The sequence below is a fragment of the Alligator sinensis genome, unplaced genomic scaffold (genome assembly GCF_000455745.1).
Source record: "Alligator sinensis unplaced genomic scaffold, ASM45574v1 scaffold447_1, whole genome shotgun sequence".
NCBI lineage: Eukaryota > Metazoa > Chordata > Crocodylia > Alligatoridae > Alligator > Alligator sinensis.
In genome coordinates this window covers 2012180-2036393 of record NW_005842123.1, presented here as the reverse complement: position 1 = coordinate 2036393, position 24214 = coordinate 2012180, and the positions used below count along the sequence as shown (strand labels likewise).

The 24214-nt window shown below is 37.9% G+C and overlaps 1 protein-coding gene across 3 annotated transcripts in view; it reads right to left on the bottom strand.

Moving 5' to 3' along the window:
• Nucleotides 1-236: 236 nt before the first annotated feature.
• Nucleotides 237-24214, bottom strand: part of PLEKHA7 (pleckstrin homology domain containing A7) — a 194695-nt gene continuing 170717 nt past the window's right edge. Inside the window, exons 16-26 of one of the 3 annotated variants that reach the window (XM_025205641.1) lie at nt 21110-21218; nt 20003-20238; nt 18025-18213; nt 17716-17833; nt 17239-17318; nt 16622-16822; nt 13330-13482; nt 9786-9919; nt 8751-8893; nt 4113-4221; nt 237-1807 (exon numbers count right to left, since the gene is read on the bottom strand). In XM_025205641.1, the coding sequence (XP_025061426.1) occupies nt 4124-4221; nt 8751-8893; nt 9786-9919; nt 13330-13482; nt 16622-16822; nt 17239-17318; nt 17716-17833; nt 18025-18213; nt 20003-20238; nt 21110-21218 (1461 nt within the window). In that variant the 3' untranslated portion in view covers nt 237-1807; nt 4113-4123. Of the gene's footprint in view, nt 1808-4112; nt 4222-8750; nt 8894-9785; nt 9920-13329; nt 13483-16564; nt 16823-17238; nt 17319-17715; nt 17834-18024; nt 18214-20002; nt 20239-21109; nt 21219-24214 lie in introns of those variants that run through there. The other 2 variants (XM_025205642.1, XM_025205643.1) reach the window with 2 other exon arrangements.

Genomic DNA, 24214 nt, shown 5'->3' with positions numbered 1-24214 from the left:
TTTTGAGGAAGAATGCAGTCTTTCACAGAAACTAGGAATCACCATTAACCCTTGTGACTTTACATATCTGCACAACATGAGACAGGGATTGTACAAAGACCTCGCCTCTAAGTTCCCATTTCCCATGAATTTCAATGGGTTTTAGGTAAGCCCCAAAGCATTAAATATAACAAAGAACTGAGACTTTAAAAATACCCTGAAACTGATAAAAAGATAGCTGACAAGATGAAGGCATTTTTGTTAATATTTTAATCTGTACATATACCATTTTTTCCAAACTGTTACATTTTACTTTAAATTAATGTTTTCTTGAAAAATATTCACTTAATTTCTCTTCAAATTTTTATAAAGGCAAAAATAAAATCATTTTATTTTGGCAAAATGTTATGAAGTTGACATTGGCAGTATTGAGTTAAAATAGACTGCATTTCCTAAATATATTTATAAAGAATAATTCTTAGCATAGTGAAAATACAGTATGATTTTTATTATTTTATGAATTTAAACAAACTTCAAGCTCAGGCTAGTCTGTCTTTTTAAAACCATTACTTCAATGCAGCAAAAACACACAACTTAAAAGTCTCAAAGAACACTGCAAAGTATTTTTAATCACTTCTTTTTTAGGCCCAGACCCTTACTTAAAAGATTACACAATACTGTAGGATTATTCATGCCTCACATTGAAAGTGTCTACACACTTTTTCCAGAAGCAACAGAAGTTTATTCAAACTGATTTTCTTGCTAGGTGACTGGCTGACTCCTTGCCTTGTACCCAAGTAAAACAATGTACTTGAAAGTTTTGGCAAAGTAAAGCACCTGTTGAATTTACATACAAAATAAGCAGGTGCCACTTTACATTATTTTTGCTGCTTCTAGGTAAGTACTTGTCAATACATCACATTTTACTTTGCAATGAAAAACAACTAGAGAGAAAATATATATATTTACTAGTAAAATAACACGTTCTATTAGCACTTTATTGCTCACTTCATACACTTTAATTAAAAGTTTATTTTTCCTCCTCATTCTCTTACATTAAGAAAAAAATATATTTTATTAGCTGCTTGTTACTGAGGAGGATAGCACTACAATCAGTGGTAACATAACACACTATGTAATGTTATTTGTGAGGTAATTACAAGGAATTGAGAAGTGAACTGGCTTTAGCAATTGAATACCATAATATTGTTCTTTATGGTAGGATTCCAACAGCTTGATGGTACTAATATTTAGAAATTCAAGCTAAGAGTCCTTTGCTATTTTATGAGTAAAACAGGGTGACCAATTCTACCAAAAAGAGAATACTCAGTTAATTTCTCATTTGAATTAGCTTTACTAAAATGTCATTATGTGCTTCAAGAGTATTATATTTTATCAAGGAACTTTACAACATGCACCCAAACTCTAAGGTAAAATAATAGTTTGTAATGACTATAGAACAAGGTCTTTTTATATGTGTGTGTGTGTGTGTGTATGTATATATATAAATGAACTCAGCCCTTGATTAAAAAAATCTAAAATATATTCTGTTCTAAAAATACAATGTCAGTATTTTACAGAGTGTATTAAAAGTGCCATGTATTCATAAAAAATCTCTGAACTAAAGCAATGTCAAACTAAAATGTTTTGCAATTCACTCATTTTTCATAGAAAATCCCACTATTATTCTCTGAATTCGTTTCTGAAAAAACATGAACAGCTGATGAACGTCTTCAGAGAGCAGCTGGTATAGTGAAGTCTCTTCTTTCATGCTGCGTCATCAAATGGTTGTTGTGCATCTGATGTCACTGTTCAGTTACTGCTTTGGCTGGCATGAAATAAAACAAAATGCAGTTAAATATTGTAAATTTTGCTTATGCAAAATTTGCTTATGCAAAAGTAAACACTGTTATAAAAACACATTTTTGTATGACAGCCCTCAGTGAGAGAGGATGAACAGTCACTAAATACTTAGGTGTGAGCAATTATTACCTGATACCATTGAAATCCTGGGAGAAATAAAGAAAACATCCACTGATCTATTGTGCCTCTAACGTAATGGCTAAAATTCCCAGACTTCCTTTAATTATTTCCATTAAAGAAAATGTAATTTCTTTAGTATATGTATACTAAATAAATGTATAGTGTAAATGTATAGTGATTCTCTCATACTGATTCATTGTTAGTATCTACGGGCTGTGTACTCTTTCTATAAGTTCAGGACCAGATTTTAATAATCTTATTCAAGTGCAAGAGTGTTTGTCTCCACAAGTGCTGCAGAACCCAGATCATTTGTATCCAGATGGTTTGCGACCCACTTAATTTGTAGTGGGTTGCCAAGTGACAGACAATCTGTGCAACTGTTTGCTGTGGCTTTTATTTTAAAGGGTGCTGCTTCTTCAGTCAGCTGGAGTACATCAGCTTTCTCACACAGCTGACTGAGAAGCTGCACCTTTTGAAGTAAAAAGCTGCAAAAACCAGCTGGTGTATATCAGCAGTCCTGGGCAGCCGATTGCAGTGGCTATCAATTCTCTCATGTGGTTCACAAACCCTTATCTTTGCAGATGCTAAGGAACCAAACCCTACCAAGCTAGGTACAGACGTTCAAAAAGCCCGAGGTGGAATCAATCCAAGTTTTGTGGTTTTTTTGCAAGTGTCATAGTTTAGATCAGTAACAAAGACCACACATACTCACCCTTTTGGGAAGCAGGGGGCAAATCTTAGACTGTGTTCTGCCATTTTTAAACCAGTTTGTGCATGCCGAATTTCTGTTCTGTTATGGGTATAGACTGGTTTCAGATCACTTATACGGGTAAAAGTGTAATGTTTGTACCTGGCCCAAATGATCTGGGTTTGACTATAGTTCCATGTGATCTCCCTGGAGTTCACTTGTAGAATTATGTATTATTCAGTTTAAGCAAGAGTGGTGGAATCTGATCCTCAAACAGAAACTAAACTAATTATTGATTTTTCCACTTCTGTCAAGGTCCCTGGCTGTTCTCAGTGAAATGGGCACAATACTACTGCTCTACATCTATAACATGCCTTGAGAAAGCCCCAGCCCTGCAACTGTTCTCAACAGAACTCCTACCGAGGCAAGCACAGTTTCATTTGAATTGGATATTTTATAGAGCCTTTTATAGAGGGAGATTTGAATAAAAGTGCTGATCTCATAAACATGCTCAAACAAAAAAACATGGTGCCCAGAGATTAACATCATCTAAGGTGTGCAATCACACTAATACATTAACTGAAGTTGTATGCTGTGGTATGAGGAAATAATAGCTCATCTAAAACTGGGGGAAAAAATGGAATAAAACTAAATCCTGGAGGTACAGCAGTTGCCATTAAAAAGTGAACATTTAGGGGGAATAAAATGTCACAATATCTACATTTTTTTCCCCATTACATATGCAGGAAACTCTACAAATACCATTGCAAAGGTGCTGTAAATGTTTATTTTCAAGATTGATGCAGTAGAAGCCCTTTTTAATATGGCACCCATTAAACGTGTACCTGAGAAACTACCTTACACCAGGTATCGAAAGCAAACCTTCTGTGAATAACATACATTGTAAAACCAATGAACACATAGATTTGTCATACAAAGTAGTTATATTAATAATATGGGCCAAATTTTCAGCTGGTCTGAAACAAACCTCAAATTTTCCTTTTCTTTTTTGCAAAAATACATATGTTAAATCCTTTCCCTCCCCCACAGACACTGCACGCAGACCCAAATGTAACTATTTTTCAGGTATACCTATGCAACAAAGGTGCATATGTTTTCACTCTAAAGATGAAAACATGTGCATGTATTCTGCAGCTTTGATACTGGAAACCATTGAAAGCCCGGCCCCAAGTTTGCAATAGCATTAACAATTTTTTTTTTCACCACACTAAGACGACCAAAGCAATGTTTGCTTATCTTAAAACTACAGTAGTCATTTAAAGGCTCACAGGTTAGCTCATAAGAAGCAACAGTTATATGAATAGATTGTTCTGACTGCTGCAAATTGCATGCATGCATTCATTTGCTAGGGGTTAGGTTGTTTTAGTAAAAGATGTTAATTTTCAATAAGTCAAAGCAAAGACGAAACAAAGCGGACATGCCAAGAGCAGTTAGTTCTTACTTTCAAGGTGTTTAGACAAATGTGTAGTGAAATCCATTGCTTAAGGGGGAGTGAGGTGGTTGTGGTACAGAAGGTGAGAGTGCTTTAGATGGGTAGGTCAACTGCTGAGCTAGAAGGGATCACATACAGGAATTAGGCAGCACAATCAAATATTAAAATAGAGCCACCTTAACTTTCTACTACATAATTAGGTGTTGACATTATTTCAGTTACACGGAAGCTACTATTTAACAACATCTCCACCTGCTGTTTCACTTTTCTTCAGTCACAATAACTAAGCTGTGCAAATAAACTATTCTTGTTTTCAAGCAGCATATAGAAAGCACTTATTTAGATGATGTGGACTGGAACAGTACAGCACACAACACTGATTTACACCAGTCCACCTCCATAATCCCAGGATAACATGGATGTCTGCAAAGCTAGTTTACTGATAGATATTATACTAATTTCTAGCGTTTCCTGTCAGATTCATGGATAGAGACATAAAAAGAGAAGATACACACCGAAATATTACACATTTTAAAATAACATATTGCTCCAGTAATAAATTGCCTAAAATATCAGATGCCTCTTCAGACCTCAACTTGAGACATCCTTAGTGTATAAGATCATTACATACACATATGCTCATTACAGAAATAAAGCTTTTTATATACACAACAGGGATATACTAGAAGACAGGAAACCCTGACAGTAGAGACTCAACCTATCTCCAGGCTAAGCATTACCCTTATAATTTAGAGGGATGAGGGTGCAGATCTGTTCAAAAAGTCATTTCTGAAGTGACTTTGATACGTTCTCATCTCTCTTTAATTTCTCAGATTTTTTCCCGGGTCAAAACAAGGTCTCATGAGGAGTGGGCAGATGTTGGTTTGATCAGTTTAGATAAACTCAAATTTGATATAAGCAGTCTAAAAATCAAAATATCTAAAGATGAGCTAACTGCTTCAAACAAAATGCAACTTTGAACAATTTTAGAAATTAAATTTATCATAAAATCATACAAGGCAATCTTTATGCAAAATCAAGACATTAAGGGTAAGATTTTCAAAAGTGCTCTGACCTAATTCTGTTCATCCACCACTGAGTGCCTTTGAAAATCCCACCCTGAAAGTCAGACCTAGCAAATAACAGCAGGAGTGAATACTTTGACCTGTAAAATAATATTCAACTGAATATATAAAGTATGCAAAAACTCAAGTTGTAGTTCACTAATTTATCTTGTGTGATTTTGAATTAGTTTTCTGTGGGGAAAAAAGCAAAGAAATCTCCGTTTAAACAACAAAGGAATCTGCATTTTTCCACTAGCTACTGAAAGCTTGGTGGTGTCCCATGGTAAGCTGGGCATTTATGTTCTCTCATTTTTGCTACTGTTGTTGCCTCTCAGCCAATCAGCTGGGTGCCCACCCCTGCTGCTGATTGGCCAAGAGGCAAAAACCAGAGCAAAAAGTAAAAGACAGCAGAAATAGCACTGCTCACTGCTGTATTGCTGTGCTTTTGGTAAGTCATGAAAAAACTCAAACCTGCATTTTTCTGTGGTTTTCCATGCCAAATGGAAAACTAGGATCCCTGGTGATAACATAACATCAATCCCTGCAGTTTCAAATATATTCACAGCACTTTCTACAGTCAAAAGATTACACTGCCCCTCAACTGCCAGAGCCACTGCTATTTTATAATTTGTTAACAGTGGAGAAAAAGAAGAGCTGGGACAAAAGAAGAACATTTGGACCCAATCATGGCAAAGTAAAGGCAAGTGGCTGGAAGAGTCAACTTGAGTGGATCTTTAAAGATCAGGTCATTGGCTACCAGGATAATTGAAAAAACACAAGCAAGAAAAAACTAAATCCTAAACCTGTCCACATTTTCCAAAAGTATAGAAAACTGATTGTGGAAATAGTGTTTGAAGGCAACATTTAAAATGTTCTAAGGAATATACTATTTCCAGCATTACACGGAATTATTTTTCCTGAATGTCTAACAATTTGGGGTGATAACAGTCTTACATATAAAATAATAAACTATACTCATAAAAAATGTAACTAATATTTATGGGGAAACATTTCATCTCCAAGTTAACCTACGTGTCTGTCTGGCAAATACAAGAGTTGGAGAAAATTGTAATTTTATATTACATTAACAACACTTATTTCCTGAGCCATATACTTCCATCCACTGTACTGTAGTGAAAAAATTAAATATATGCTCATTTTGATTAAATGGGATTAAGGTTTATTTTAGGAAGCAAATTCCAGCAATGCAGCATGCCCATACCTTTACTGTGGTGCTGATTACATCTCTTCTAATGCTCCTGCATGTATAGTAAAATTTATGCTAACTGGTTATAAGGAGGAAAACTGGCTGAGCAGAAAATAGAGATACTCAATATTTCATATGCCTGCCTGCCTTTGGAAACCACTAGAACTTTTGCAGTAAAACACTGGCTCAATTAGTTATCATTGAAACGTCGGCTGCTTGCAATCATTAAAAAAACAAAACGGCGCTTTAACTTAAACTCAGCGCCTTCCTGCTTTGAGCCCAGTGCGTGCCCAGAAGAGGCAGCACCCTAGTTGGACCCAGCTTGCCCAATGTCTGTATAGATCGGGTGTTTTAGTGGGGCTTTTTTGGCGCTTTTATCTAATAGCTGATTGAATCAGCTTTAGCTAAAAACCCTAAAAAGCCCCATTGAAGCCCCTGATCTATACAGACCCTGCAGAGCCAGATCGAACTAACACACTGCTTCTTTTGGTAAAGTATGGTTTTGTTTTGGTTTTTTTAACATCTGCAAACAGCCATTAAGTCTAACCGCATTAAGCCTTAAAGGAAAAGGGAGTGCACAGTAACAACAAGCAAACCATTGTGAGCACTGCTGATGACCTGGCTACTAGAGTCCAAAACAGACTGTGGAGAGGTTGTTTCTAAGTGTGAATGCCCAAAGGGCCAAAAGATTTTAACTAGACTTTCCCAAGGATCTTTTGATTTTGTTCATTTATAAAGTTTTGCCACTTCAGAAAAAGTGTTCACTCTTACAGATGAGGAAAGAACGTGACATGATTCCCATCATCCTTACTATGCCAAGTACAGTTTTTCCCGTCTACAGAAGTGAAAAAAACTGTATTAAAAAAAAAACTGAAAAGAGAGCTCAAGGTGACCCTACCTCCCCCATGCATCCAACCACTGCACTTTCTCCTCAATGAATCATTGTATCTTCAAGTTCAGTTACCATGAAGATATCTTTTTGCAGGAAAGGTGATGTAATTTATAGATCCTTCTAAAACCACACACAACACCTCTCTGAAATGTCAAAATTCATAGCCCCAGTCACAATATTTTGCCTTCAAGAGCACTGCCTTTTTCAGGATTTGCTGCTATTGTCTCTAAATATATAGCCATATTCAATAAATAGGAATGGTGTGTTTCTCTGGATGAACATGATACGTCTGGATATTGAAAAGATCTATCTTAAATGGGGAAGTCTTTTGGGCTCTTTTGACATGTGTCGTAAGTTTAAACTGACAACTTCAGATGAGAAATGTGCTTATTTTTTCCCCATCAGGGTTGAAATTTCCATTAGTTCCATTCTCCACTGGAAGAGCGAGCAGTGCAATTACAAATGAATATTCAGATACTTGTTACAAGGATTATAGGTTTGCTGTCCTATTTGATAAAGATCTGTTGCCATTTTCTAAATTAACAAATATTTCAACTGAAATGCAACTATGAGTGCATCTTTCATTTTTAGCAATGACATACATAGTAAAGAGTCCACTATCTGCATCAAAAAGGACGCCTGCGTGACAGACCCATACTGAACTTGTTCATGAGACACACACACTGATTCCAGCTTGCAATGTTTGTTTTAGTATTATGGAGTCACAGCTGAGAATACTGTTTAAATAGCATATGGCCTTCTGGTACAATTCAAATCAATTACTCCAATTCAATATTTCTTTAAAAAAAAAAAAAAAACCAAAAAAAACCCCCAACCCCCTCCTTTGGTTTGATCGTCTTTCTTGCTTAAACTGAGCTTCATTTACTTACCATTTACTTTAACCATATACAGCAAGTTACTTGAAAAGTGTTACATAGTATATCTTCTGTAAAAGTTTAAACAATGATAGTGTTCCTTAACAACCCAACTGTCTGTGTTGGTTCTCTTTTACCAATTTCTCTATATTTTACAGTATAGTACCAACTGACCTGAAAGTATGGTGTTACCTTGAAATGTAAAGCATTGTAATTTAGGCTATTAAGTAACTGCAGTTTCAGTTTCCACGACTACAGGATTAAAACTCATATGATATATTAAATGTGCCAAATGACACCTGCAATAATGGTAACCCTTGAACCTTGAGCTTTGTAATTGTACCAAATATTTTTCTCCCCTCTTTCTACGCCAGCCCAAATATTCAATACAAATTCTTAACAATTCCCAAATTTGGTACCCATAGAGACAAGATCCCTTCTGTTTGATCCCCAATTTTGAATTAGATGGTTACTAGAATTACATACCGATCATAGTGGTAACACCTGTATAAAGTGCAGTTCAGCAAACAACCACACACACACTTAGAAGTAATAAGGAATAAGAGCACATATACCACTACCATTATTTTGTAAATAACTGAGCATTACCTGCTACCTCCTTGCTCCGCTGAGAGGCTTCAGAAGCTAAAGCGTATGATATGGTAATGATGCGTTCCTGCTCCTGCAGCTGTGAATCTAAATCAACTGAGTTGTGTTTGTCCTGGACAACAGTAGGCTGTAGATTGTGCATGCTAGTGGGAAAGTGCAAAACAACATTAGCATTTACAAGCACAAAGAAAATCCACAGTAGAGCAGAGAACAGAGATGGATTCCATATGGCAGCTTTCAAATCTCAGCTATCAAACTCTGGGCTGTTTACAAAACAGCAAGTCAGATGCTGACAATCCAATGATAACAGTCAGTATACAGCACAGACAAAGGAGATGGCCATTACTTGTTCAGCAGTAGCTCATGCACAGTCCAAAGTATATCTGAAAGCCTTTTGTTAAAAACAGGTTTGTTTACATGAAAGCAATATGAAAAATTAATGGCTTTTCCTTGAAGTAGGAGAGAATATCTGTTGGAACCAAAAGAAAGAAGCATAACCAAGTTGTCTTTGTGTGCTCTCTTTTCCAACAGATAAACTACAGTGCCGACACTTGAGCTACTAAGGCTATGCTGGATGTTTCAAGTGAGTCTATATCAGCTGTAAGTAGCTAGTGAAGCTCTTTGAAAGTCTATGTTTTAAAGGTATAGACGGATAAGAAAGTCCCTAGATTTTCTAATCTCGGATCTTGCACTGATTCTCTTTCTTTGGACAAATGATAACCTCCCTATGGCCTGGTTCCTCATCAGACCTACCTCAAAGGTACTTTGTGAGGACTTACTAATGGTTTAGAACATTCTTAAGGTAAAGATGGGCATTTAAATATCAGTATTAAAATAGCAACTCTTTTTTTTACCACATACACCCATGTATCTCTGTCAGTATAGGTGTATTTCCCAGGATTATCATCCATGTAAATATTTATAGGACAGACTGTTTTAACAATGAGATTGCAGCTGAAACAATCTATGGTATATAGTAATGATTTTTGGATTGTAAAATGTTTAAATAATATGGGATTATAAATATCATCTGACCTGGATTTGGTAAGAATATTTTTTATCTTTTCTGCTTTGCGATGTCTTGCAGCTCGTTCTTCTGTAGTGAGTGGTTCTTCAGGTTCCAGGTCAACATAGCGCTCAGGAATCAGAACCTTTTCTGGTTTTGACAGCTATGGAATGAGAACATAGTTTTTGTAACCTCGGACCTTCAAAAACTCTGGAGTATATTTTTCTCGAGGTACAAACAGGAACTGGAAAAAGAACATGCACACTGACCAGATGCAACCCTATGCATTTCCTCTATCCTAAATATTCCTTTTGAACTTGAACTACTGCCCTTTTAACATTTTTTCCTCACACTAATGTTTTGTTTCATAGGTGTGGAGCTGTGACCAGTACGGAAGACTGGGGGAAGAATGAAGGTTAATATAGAGCCTCTCCACAACTCACTTGTCAGATGGGGTAGCTCATAGTAGAAGTTTTGGCCTTAAAAATTAGTATAAGATAAGGAGAAGATGCCAAGCTGAGACCTGTACAAAATAGTAGATTCCTTTTTCTTTCTTTCTTTCTTTTTAAATAACCTGGAATATTATGTCCAGGATGTCAATGCCTCTCTTTGTGAAGAGTAAAGAAATTAAGAAGAACCAGCATTTTTAGATCACCAGAGATTAGTTTACAATTCCAGAACTGTGGTGTGATTCACACACACATACACCCTCCCCCAAAAAACATTAAATTAAAAGCAGGATGGGATCTAATGTGCAGTGCTACTGCTTTAAAAGTGCTGTGAGTGTATTACAAAATCACGCAGCCCTAAGAGATGCATTACAACAGGTTGTACTGATATTCGTTGAGCTTCCTGGACTTTTCATGAGATCCCTAGTGAAAGTGTGCCTGTCTTAATTTAGAGACTAAGGCTATTGATAGATATAACACACGTGTTGATATCACTCACAGAAATGGTCCTACTTTAAAAAAAAAAAAATTAGATAGTTAACTATCTTTTACATCATCAAAAGCAAAATGGAATATATACGTACAATGAATTAAAGAGCAAAATCATTCATGTTAAAAAAAAAAGAAGTCTACGCAAACAGCGAAGTACTGGTATAAAAGGACAGCTGAGGATTTCCATGTCATGGCAAAGTCTTCAACTAACATAATGCCAACATAGATGGCTGTGCATTAACACCCTTCAGTCTCTCTCCAAGCACAGGGAAAGACATTGACATGCAGCATCAACGTAGATGAGCCCCATTGCTCTGCTGCAGTAAATCCTAGATATCCCAGTGTCATCCTGCTGATTTCCAACACCCATCTTTGGGGAGCTATACTCTGGGTATTTTCTAAGAGCTGTGGGCATAGGGTGTCATTCTTGTGCAATTTAGGAGGAGGGCTGGGTACAGGAGGGGATTGCAGTAAGCTTGGGTAGAGCTTTGCCATGATATGTTAAGAGCAATGGATGGCAGGAGAGGGAAAGGTAACAGGAGAGGATTATTTTTCTAACTTCTACAGTCCACAAGAGTTCACTGTTCCTCACAGAACAGGTACAAAACTTCCCCAACATCTCTATAGATTGGGTGTTTCAGCAGGGTTTTTTGGCACTTTTATCTAATAGCCAATTCAATAAGCTATTAGCAAAAAAACCCCCAAATCCCTGCTGAAGTGCGCCATCTATACAGACTTTGGGCAAGCCAGGTCAAACTAACATGATGCCTCTTCTGGATGTACACAGTGCTTGGCATGGGGGCACACCAAGCTGATAATAAAGCGCTGTGCTTTGGGGTTTTTTTCCAAGGCTAGGGACAGACATTCAAAAAGCCTGAGCCTGAATTAATTCAATATTTACAGGTTTCAGAGTTTCATAGTGCTTAGGGTCGGAAGGGACCTAAACAGATCATCAGGTCCGGCCCCCCACCCCAGGCAGGAATGAGTGCTGGGGTCATAACACCCCAGCCAAATATCTATCCAGCTTCCTCTTGAAGACCCCCAAGGTAGGAGAGAGTACCCCCTCCCTTGGGAGTCCATTCCAGAGCCTGGCAGCCCTAACCGTAAAGTAATGCCTCCTGATGTCCAGCCTGATGTTAGTCTAACCTGGCTAGGCTAAAACAGTTTGTAACTACATAGACATCCACTCGGGACTGAAAAAATTCAGGCACATGCCTGAAGTTCCTCAGGCTAGAAGCTGGGGGGCGCTAGAGCAGCCCTCCCTTCCCTTCAATGGTGCTGAGCTGAGGGGGGTGTGGCCAGGCCCCGGCAGGATGCTCTGATTAGGGAGGGGTTCCCCCCACTCCTGAGCAGCTCAGTAGGCAGTTGATAACAGTGTTTATCACCCCATTAAGAAAACAACAGAGGGACATCACCAGCTACCTGTTGATTCTGCCTTTGCCCCGTCTGCCACAGCACAGACCATAGCCAGCATGTGGCCTGCTAGCTAATGCTGTGTGTCTGTGTAAGGCAGAGGGGATGGGGGATCCCTGCTTAGCAGGGCATGGTGGGAGGAGGGAGCAGGGGGAAACAAGGCAGATGCCTACAGTTTCTGCTGGAGCTCCAGTAAGGGTCTGGGACAGACTGCATAAACCAGTTTGACCCAAATCAGTTAAGTCTGATACTACATTCAACCAGGTTCATCTCAAACTGGTTTCAGCCATTTTCAAACTGGTTTGTGTGCACTGAACATCTGTTCTGTTACAGGTTTAAACCAGTGTCTGATCACTTATACTGGTTTGTGTGTAATGTCAGTCCCTAGCCCAAGTCTGTAAGCAGCCTGAATGTACAAACATGAAGTTTTATGTACGCAACACTAGATGCACTGAGTCAAATCAGGAAACACTCCATTTGGGAAGTAGCAATAGAAAAACTGTAGCTTCTCAACTCCTCATTAAGAGTGCTGCAGTTCATATAATTAAGGAAAGACTTTACTGCCTTTTCACTTTACTAAACTGTCTTTGTCTTCTATAGTACCTTTTACTTCCATTTTTCTTGTCACGTGTTATTCCCCTTCTAAACCACCAGATGGCCATACAGCATTTCAAACAAAGGCCTTACCAAGTTAGGAAAGATGCAGGCAAAATCTCAGGTCAGTTATCACAGTCTTATCTTTTTCAGAAAGCCTAAAGTAATATAAAGTCATTTTTTTTCTTGGCCAGCAATAGGAGATATTCATTCTCAACTGAGGTTTGCTAATTCATCTGAATCAAAAGGCACAGCCAGGTAGGGACCCTGAGCTAGCTTTTTTAAAATTGCATTCCTCATTTTCTATTTTAAATTAGTCTTTAGAAGCTACCTTTAACTCCTATCTGAAATGTGTATAGCAATACCTAATTTGTTCACTTTTTCTCTTATACAATTTTAATGTTTTCCAAATATATATAACTGAACATTTAACATTTCTTTGCTACAAAAGCCAAATGCTCATTCAAATCTACACTCTCAAGAAACAAGGTCCCACAGCACTAGGCCATCAAGATCTGGACCAAATCTTGAAATATGAAAGGAAGACGGGAAAAATACAATACTTAAAAGTAAAAAAAAAATTCCAGAAAGCACACTGTAGAAAGTCATAAACCACTAGCGTTACCTCTCTGCTGATATCTAAATCATAATCCTGAGGCTCCAGGTCCATCTCTGTGACTGGTGTGGGATGGATTTTTAGCCAGTCATTTTCATCCTTTTCTTCTCCACGTACTGTTCTCTCAAGTAACTGCAAATCAAATTCTTGCTCTCGTTTCCACTGGTAACAGATACAAAACAATTAACAGTGTTCAACCAGAATGACAAATTGATCTTCTAGCAATCTTTATGGCTATGAGGTTGCTGAAAGAATCCAAGAAGTTAAACTTTTGTATCAGTAACAGAAAAAATATGATTGGCATGCAAAAATACTCTTCCTTGGAAATTCCTTCTTAATCCTACATTTTGATTTCTAGATGTGCTACAAGGTTTTAAGTATTTTTTCCTGCTAGACATTGTAACCAACTGGTATATCTATGTCCCTAAAATTCTGGAAGGCTGTACCAGAGGGACATTTATACATTACACTGACAATCGCAACTGCATCTTTTATTAAGAACTGCTAAATGACTACTACTGTTAACATTTCATAGATGGAGAACTTGACCTTATTTATAATTATGAACCTAACATTAAAATCTATTAAATATTTAAAATATCTGTAAAGCCATCATAAGACTTCACTGAAGACTATCTACATTTCTGCCACTATATACATTCATCAACAACCTACCATCTCAAACTTTTTGCAAAATAATTAGCTATCTCTATAAGACAAACTACCATAAATTCAGGGCAGATTTGTAGTTTGGCTTTATCAGTTCAAATCTGAAATAATGACACAGTACCTCCTTTTCAGCTACGCACATCATAAAAATTCATACAAACTCACATGACTAAAAGACTACAGAGGTATTTATGTTTTCATCAAATGTATAACTAAGTGATAGTGTCATATTTTGGTTGGGGGAGATCATCAATTTTATCTTGCACAGCTGAAAATGGGAAGGACCATTTCCGCCCCAGCGTTTCTAATCATGAATGAATAATTTCTCAAGTATTTGACAATGTAGATAGGAGAACATGGTTTCACAAACATGATTTTTAAAAATATATATACCTATAATTATAGTACAAAGGAGTGGGCACATTGTAACCCTTGGCTGGCTTTGATGAAAACTTTCAGCCACATAGACTATACTATATTATACATATTAAAAACTGATTTAAACCTATTCATGCACAAGCTCTCTATGTTCACTCAGAAGATGCATAGTTTTATACAGATTCAAAATGTCATATAATTAAAAGGCAATTGAATCATATAAAATTGAGAGATCTCTTCTTGAAAATCCAAAGGCGGAAAAAACACGTTTTCTTATATAGTTAATGTTCAAAATACCTTCTTCTACTCAAATTCGAACCAGGCCTGATTGTCATAAGATACTTTAAAACACACACAATATTATATCCAAGTTATTATTATGTTGATAAGAAAAACATCAAACTCCTATTACGAAGCAATATTTTTATTGGCTTTGATGTTGAAACTTTTACATTAAAAAGGCATTTCATATAAACAAATAAATCCATGTACTATATTCAAAATTTAGAATGTCAATCTACACTTGAGGCAACCAATTTAAAAAAATAGATTAAAATGAGAGTTACACATACAATGTATGTTGAAAGCATAACGTTACATACTGTGCTGTGCGGCACCTTCATTACATATTTAAAGGTTTACCATTTTGGCTGCTAAATAGTTGCAATGCTCTAAAATAATTAATTGTGCTATCAAACATACTTTTATGTTTTTCAGCCCTCTAGACGCAGGAGTCATTCCCTATGAAGCATATCTGGGGCTGGTGGAGATTGTATAATTTCTTTATAGCAAGAAACAGATCAAGATGGCACACACATTTGTAAATAAAATATATGTCAAAATTGTTAATAAGGAGTGTCATAAAATGTTTATATTAGATGTGTATATGTATGTTAAAGTCTTATAACAATACAAGTTCAGGTTTAGTTTTGCTAATTAAAACATGAAAATGCCAGTGATATCGAAGTTTTGCTCTATGCCAACCCAAAGGCTATATACTATCTTTCAATAGATTTGACTGCAAAACAGAAGCCAGAACAGATTAAGATCAGAATCACAGGGTTGGAAGGGACCTCATACAAGCTGGCTCAATAGATATGCTATTCCTAAACCATCCCAGACAAATGCCTATTCAGCCTCTGCTAATGTCTCTAAGCAGAGCATTCATATTTTTTTGGTAATGTAAATAGGGATAACTAGGTTGCAAGTCTGTGTTATCGAAGGAGTCTTGAATGAGAATGAAAGGTGAAGTAATATCAAGGGGCCCGAGAATACTAACGTTTGACACACAGCTACCAAATGCAATTAAGCCTGGTAAAAATTGAGTAGTCTAGTTAGAAATTTTAAATTAATTAGAAACCTCTTTGAAATAAAAATAAAAGCATTAGATAGGATGAGTGACAATTCTAAAAGCAAGAGATCTTGTGCAATGAATTAGGTAAATAAGCTGAGCATTTCAAAGCTCTACTGAACAAAATAAAAATAAATTTAAAAAGGAAGACTAGCACTACAGTGGCTGTGCAATTACAGTTCATTCTTGTTTTGACACCAAGTGAGCAATTGGGTACCTTCATCATTTAGGATTACTCTGTTTAGTATCCCAAATATACCATTACATATTTAAATTCCAAACAGCATTTACTCCCAAATAAACAAGCAGAAAAATATTTTTCAGCAAACTGACTCCAAGCCATATTAGAATATTCAATACATCCAGCTTTAGAGAATAACTTATAGTAATTAAAACATATTAACTGTCACATAGTTAGCTATGAAGTATTAATAGGTTTTAAAGCTGATTATCAGTTTATGTATTTTGTTAACTCATTAAAAAAATAATGGTTTGATAAAACCATAGGTATCCTCTAAACTTCTTATAAAGGTTCTTTTTAACACACTAATAAAACCATTCAAAATGGGCCATTCTGTTGAGGAGTAGTTTGAAAAACATACAAACTTCATTATACTAATTACAGTTCCAATCAAAATCAATTTCCATTTCTGAAAATCATTTCAATATATTCTATTCTCCTCTTGCCATACTAATTCACTAACCAATTTACCTGCAGAACCTACTATATATGCTGCACTTATTTGTAATCAGAATCTGATTATGTTTGTCATACTCTTGAAACTGATAATACACTGCATTATATAATTAGGCTAGCATCATGCACACTCAAGTGAAAGTGCTTACTAGAAAAACTACAGATCATGTTTTTAGCTAAGTCCTTTTAAGACATGTCTAACATACTGAGCCTATGTCTGCAGAAATGGGTCGGATGAAAGACCGAGATGAAACAGACTGTCTTTCTCCTTGGCTAAGAGTTCTCTTGCGTTCACGAACTAATGCCTTTTGATGTCGTTTCATTCTTTCTAGTTGTTCCTCAGCACTCATCCTGCCTCTTTGGTGGTCTCCAGAGTATAAGCGTTCCAAGGCACTCTTTGGTCTTTCCTGTTAAAAGTAACAAGGTGTACAAAACATATGTTATAATTAATACTTTATATAAGAAGTATACTAGAAAAAATGTCTTTCCCCAACTTTCTCACTCTAAATGAGCTGATTTTCTTTTATTGCTTCTATATATTTCACACATTTTCAACTTTACAGTTTCATTCAGCAGCAAACACATCGTACCAGGGCCTTTGTTACTCTATAACAAATCCAACAAGTTCTTATGTTTCTGTGCAGTCCTGGTTCATTTTATAACATGACAAATAAGAGAATTTAATCTGATAACAGCAGTTTTAAAAAAGTATTCATCTCCCAAGTGCTACCAGAATCTCAGCTCCTGTTATGAAAAAATACACCTATGCTTAGCATACTGTCCTGAGAGAACCAGACATTTTATTATCAAATGTTCTACTTACCTTGGAGCTATCTCTTCGAAGTGTTGCATAAGATGATACAGTGGATGATTGGTGCAGTCTGGAAGTTGATCCAGATAATCCTTTATAAAGAAAAATATCCAATACTTTAAAGCAAAGCAGTTCTCAAGAGAAAAATAACAGGTAGGTGGCCTTAAAATCATTTTACATTTTTTATTACATAACTACTATAGCTCATGTAGTAATACAGTAATGGGTCACAAAGCCAAAGAATTTAAGAGGATTTCTTTGATGGCTGTTATGCTATGTTCCTCATTTTCTAACACAACAATAAAAACACCAACCACTAGCGGTATTGTCAAGATACTGAGAAACTGTATAGTATTTGAGATCACAGCATAGTCAACTTTTAGGATGACGACTCCAAAATCACTCCAAAGCCCTAAGAATTAAAATCTCAAAGAATGTCATGTACCAAATGCCTTTTAAAAACTGTCTTGTAAGACTCCCCAGGCTTACCTCTGGTAGGCAATGTCTGGTATCCACTGTCAGAACCTATGAAACCAACTGCAGATTGGCCGAGATCACCACTAATTGTTGCCAATTCAGGTTCACTCATATACGAACGAAGTTCTACCTATGTGGATAAATAGTCAGTTTATCAAATGAGCCTACACAGATTTAAGACAAATTCAAATAGTTTCCTTGTAGGTTACATGTTAACACATTTTCTCTGACACTCTATCATTATTTCTGCTTGCTCTGCAATTTACCACAATGAACAACTGAAGTCCATGAAACAAAGACTTGGAGTCTGTGAGTGCTCACCCTATAATCTCCATTCATACACTGTCCTAGTTCTCGATCTCTCTTTCTTTCATCTGACTGACGTTTCAGGCCCCGTACAGATGTGTGTCTGATAACAGAGGCTTCCCTTGGAAGAGGTGGAATAGCTGGTGGGTGATCATCAGGGCTGTACAGCTGAGGGAGAGGAGGTCTGGGTGGTGCTTCATCTTCCTAGTTAATAAAATTTTAAAAATTGAGATTCAGCAAATAGTACGCCATAGGTTTTAAGAGGACAAAAACTGCATGCTTCCTCCTATATTTAAGATGTATTACTACTAGTGAACTTTTGCATTAATACAGAACAAAATATGTACCTTCCTACCAAGAAATTAATGTACATAAATTGGCATGTTATCCACTGAACTACTTCTTCAAGTACTAGGGTTCAGTTCTTTTATGTACAACTTATAAATCTCTCTCTTGTCTATGTATCGGGGGGCCTTTCCAAGACTGATTAGGAGTTGCCCCACCCACCTGTTTCTGGGCTAACTGCTTGTCTCTCTCACCTGCCATGCCTTGTTGTTTAATAATTGGTGTCTTATTCAGACAGGAGGCTGCCCTTTGGCAGCCCTGTTCTCCTGGGCCTATGTATGCAGTTTCAACCACCCCTGTACTGCATCCCAAGCCTCACAGATGACACACACACAATGTTCCTTTCACAACATGACTGGTGTTCCTGGATCTCACAGGGACTCTCCCTCCCTCCCTGGAACAGCAGGTCATTGTGCTCAACCTCTAGGTCTTTCTTTTGACTCATACTTGGCCTCCTTGTGGTAGAGGTCTTACCAGGGTCAGGACTCACCCCTAACTCTCTGGCTGAGCCCCCATTCAGCCTCTGGCCCAACTACCGTCTCAGGCATCCAAAGACATATCTTGGTCAACTCCCCACTCCTCGGGTTCCTACTGTACCCACTCTAGGGCCTCTACACCATGCTCTACCCTGGGGTCTTCTCATCCTCCTCACGCTCAACTACATCCTTACACTTGACTATTGACAGGGCTGGCCCTTGCATTGCCCTTCAGGCCTACTCCCAGTTCAGCCCTATTCAACGTGCCCCTGGGACTGCCCTTCAGGCTGACTCCTTGTTCAGCCCCCCTCACACACAGTCCTTCAGACCTACTCCCCTTTAGCCCTACTCTGTGTGGGGCCACACAACTCCGCCCTCTTCCCTAGGGCCTCACTACACTGCCCTCTCTCAGGGCCTTGAGGTTGACCACCCCCATAGGCTCAGGTGGCACTCTGCTTGCCATGCTTGGCCCACCACACTCCCTCCCCAGGGTCTTGCATCCCCCTCATGGGTTCAGGTGGCTGCAGCCATGCCTGGCCCCAATATTGCCTCCCAAAGCCCACCTGAAGATGGAGGCTAGGGTTAAGGCACCCCTCTTTGCCTTTCATTGGGGAAGTAACTGGTGTGGCATTTCTTGGGGGCTCCCACGCCACTAGGAGCCTCACCAGGCCTCCCTTCCCCAGCAGGGTGCAGTTTTAGGTCATGCCTAAAGAGCCTCCTGCTCTTACTTTCTAGGTGTTCCTGCTGCAGCTCAGCCAGGTGATGTTTCTGCCTGGGCTGGCAGCACCAAACTGCAGCCTTTTTATACCTGGTTCTCCAAAAGCCGCTGCCATCAGGCACCTGGTAGCTGCCTGACTCTCCCCTTAAAGTGGCAGGCACCCAAAGGTGCACTGCCACAGTCTCCATAGTAGATAATATTTATTTTATTTATTTTGTTTCATTTATTTTAACAGTATATGTTTCCATTGGCTCTTTTAGAATTATATATGAAACTTGTTTTACAAAATGCAAAACCATGTTACTTATTGCTCTCTGTCTTTACAAGTATACATTCTGTATTATTGGCCAATTTCAAATTTATAAGAAAAATAGCAACAAAATATTTTCAGGTATAGCAATTAGATAGGGTAAAAAATAGTCTAGTTAGAGTCACAGTAGTAACACTTAACAACCTTTGGTTTTAGCTTAACTGGTGACTGAAGAGGAGGTTCAAGTTTCTTCAGAATCTGTGGATGAGACTGTGTTCTAGGCTGAATATAAGGCTGTGGAAACAGCCTAACCTCCAGAGATGACTTAATGGGACTAGATGGAGGACTCTGCTGAGTAGAGAATTTGTTCTCCATAGTTGTGAGTGAAGTTGGTAACGAAGGCACTACAGGCTGAGAAAATGAAGGCACTGTTTTTCTTTCTGGGGAATAAACAGGTAAATACAGTTGAAGTTGTATATATAGCTATATGTGTCCAAAATGTTAAGTTTTTCTATAGAAATAGCCAACAAAATAATATGAGTAGGCTTTAAAAATGTACTGTATTTTGAAGGTACAAAAATCTCTGATGTTATGACTATGCCTTAAAATGTTCATTCCTCTGGACATGGATAGGCCTCTGCAATTATATTTTAAATTTTTGAATAAATAAATAGCTCCATAATTTTAACTTCATACCTTGTTTATATGTACTGGGTAAATATATATCTTTAAATATATCCTCAAAACTGTATCTACACAAGGCATGAACCAAGTTGTTCTTTTCCAACTTCCTTGATCATTTTTCTATGAAACACAATGAGGCTAACTGGCATGCAGACTACGTACACTGTTTCATATCTCTTTTGTTTACAACAGAAGGCAGCTTGATCTGCCAGCCAATTATCTGCCATAAATAAACTAGAATGACATGAAGGCAGAGGAAGGGGCACAAATAAAAGGAAAAGGTTGATAAAATGGGGATTGAAGGAGCTACTAGGTAGGTGGTAGGTAAAACAGAAATAGAGCCAGTAAATGTGGGAGTGCTCTAGACTTAGATCTTTCCTGTGGTTTGGATAACTGATTCTTGATATTTTTGCATGGCTTAGCTACATCAGTAAGTATGAAGACACCCAAACCAAAACAAGTATTGAAAGTTGTGTTTGGCATCCATTGATTTCTGACCCACCAACAGCAGAAGCATTCTGAAACAGTATATATTCTTTGGCCTTCTATCCAATTCTGAAGACCCATGAAAGTCGAGATAAATTTGAATACAGCTTTACAGTTGAACTTTGACTAAGTTTCTCTTACCTGGGTTCTTGATAGATTCTACTATGATTTTGTAGTTTGTTTTATTTGCACTTAGGCCAGCTGTAACATCTTCAATTCTCCATAAATCTTTTTGCATTTGTGATTTCTCCTAAAGTTAATTAAAACAAAAGTGTAAAAATTAATTCTCTACTTATATTTATTCCATTTAATTTATTTTAAGCCAAATATTTTAGTGATGTTCTGAAACTTTGGCTGCATATCTATTACTAACGTAGGAACTCATATTGTTAGCACATTTAGTCAGCCAGTTCAAAACTAGAGGTCTTCCTCAGGACTATACTGGTGGAAACAGAGTACTCTCCAGATAAGATGACAGTTGTGTAGTTGTACGTATATGTTCAAGCAGATTCCAAAGTTTGCAGACATGCCTAAGAGTCTGGACATGGGCTTTCTGTGGTAACAGAGAGAACATCTTGCTGCTGTTGGGAAAATATGATAGACAAACATGACCTACCTACAGCTTGAGATACAGTAATGGAGTGTTTCCCAAAGTTTGGGGAAGCATAAAGAACTTGACAGGTGATGAAGGGATATTGCAGACATACCACTGAATTATTCTCTATGGTTCCAGCTTTTATATAAATTAAAAGCTAGTTTAACCTTCAAAATATGAAATGTGTATACATGCATGTAATGATGCATGTAAACTTGCTTGGGCTTATGGAGAACCTGAAGCAACAGATCTGAAGTGCTGTTTATTTCAACAGGTACCAATTTAGCCATCACTGTGCGTGTCTACATGTGCACTTAATGTGGGAGCAGTTGACTTGTGAGTAAACTATTCACAAGTAAATGCTCCCAGGCAGGCGTCTACATGTAGAGGGAAGCAGGATTGTGTGATGGTGAAGCGGGGGCTGGGGGATAAGGATCCCCCCCGCTCCCCATTGTGATCTTGGAGCAGGGGACTTGGAGTTCTCTGCTGCCAGGCAGAGGGACATAGTCCCCACCTAGACTCCAGTAGCAGAGCCTGCCCCAGCAGCAGGCACCTCTCAGGGGCAGGGAGCAATCTCCCACCCCCTGGTGGCTGGCTGACCAGGAGCAGATTTGCTCCTGGTCAGGCATCTACATGAGCGCTATTGTTCAGTAACTAATCACAAGTAAATTTGCTACTTGCAGTTGCAGGTAGCAAATTTACTCATGATTAGAGAGGTTTACTGTGCAGTAAAAATGTGCACATGTAGGCACACATACTTACTGCATAGCAAGCTAGGCTACTGCACAGGGAAGCATCTCATGTAGATGCGCCCAATAGTGATATTTTAAATATCTCCACCGTTAAATATTTCACTGTTTATCAATGCATGTGAGAAAAGAGAGGAAAGACCATATTAGGAAGATGTACTCCACCTAATCTCAGCAACCACTCACTTTAGCATCATAACTGACAACTGGGAGGAGCAATCAGGAAAGAGGAGATGGAATTCATATGATCTTATGCTCTTTTTCATACATAGGCAGTAACCTGGTCTGAAGCTTCAGGGGAGGACAGTGGCTGTTGCCACCAGATCTTGCCTTTACTACAAACCTGCTCAACCACTCAGGAGAACAAAGGTTTTTCAACATCACCCACAAAAGTAAGCATAGCTCTCGGTTCTATCTAAATCAGTCAGACAATTAACATAGCACATCAAGAGTAGTAAGTGAGCACAACTGATACTACTGTCCTGGAGAGATGCTTCAGATTTTAAGAGCTTGCAAAACACTGCCATCATAAGAAATCTCTCAACACCATATCCCTAGAAAATCTGAGAAAGGCTTGAAGAGAAATGCAAATGGAGGCTAAGAGGTGTGCCCAAGATTTTTGGCTGAAACTCTGTGATGATATTCAGAAAGCAGCTGACATAGGTGATAACCATGGAATGTCCAAAAGCATCAAACAAGCAACTGGTCCAGTCAAGATGAAAACAGCTCCACTAAAAGACTGAAATGGAAACGTCACTACTGATAAACAAAAACAACTTTAGCATTGGATTGAACACTATGGAATTATATACTCTAGTGAGACTGAAATCAAACATTAACAGCTCAAAAGAATACCATAGTTAGAAGTTATGATGGATTTAGACAACAAGCCTATATTAGAAGATTTGCAGAAAGCCAGTAAATAGATTCCTAGGAATAAAGCATGACTGTTTGCCTGCTGAAATCTACAAATGTGCCAATTTGTAGATTACTTTGAAAGCTTCAGGAAGTTATACTGCTCTGTTGGAAAGAGAAAGCAGTACCACAAGTGTTCAAAGATGCTCAGTTTGTACATTTGTACAAAAACAAATGGGATGGAAGCCACAGTGACAACTATAGAGGTATCTCCCTGTTGAACATTGTTGGAAAAGTTGTCATTCGTATCATGCAGCCTAGGCTTCAATCTTTAGATGAAAGAATCTACCCTGAAAGTCAATGAGGTTTTCACTCGGGATGCTCCACCATTGATATGATATTTTCAGACAAGCACCCGCAAGAGAAAGGTAGAGAAAAACTAATACCATCGTATATAGCCTTCATCAATCCAAAGAAGGCCTTTAATACAGTCAAAAGACAGGGACTTTTTACTGTTCTGAAGAAACTGAGTTGTCCCCCAAAACTCTGGGACATCATTTGCTCATTATAACAAGGTATGAAGGCGACTGTAGTGTATGGAAACAAAGAATCAAATGCCTTTGACATCAACAATGGGGTGAAACAGGGGCGTCTCTTAGTCCTCATGCTTTTTAACATCTACTTTTCATTCTTGCTTCTTCGTGCATTCAAGGACAGCAATAATGGCATATATCTTGGAACCAGACTAGATGGAGGTGCGTTCAACACTGTAAGGTTTAGAGTGAAAACCAAGGTGAAAGAACTGGTTCTGACAGATTTCCTGTTTGCAGATGACGCAGCCTTGGTGCCCACAGTGAATCTTTCCTGCAAAACCTCTTGGGCAGATTTTCTGATTCATGCAAGATATGTAGGATAGCTGTTAGTCTCAAGAAGACTAAGGATGTACCAAAGGGTGAAGGAACCAATCAATATCTGCCATCACTCTAGAGGATAAATCTCTTTGTGTCATTGACAGTTTTTACTACTTGGGTTCTATGATCAGCAGGA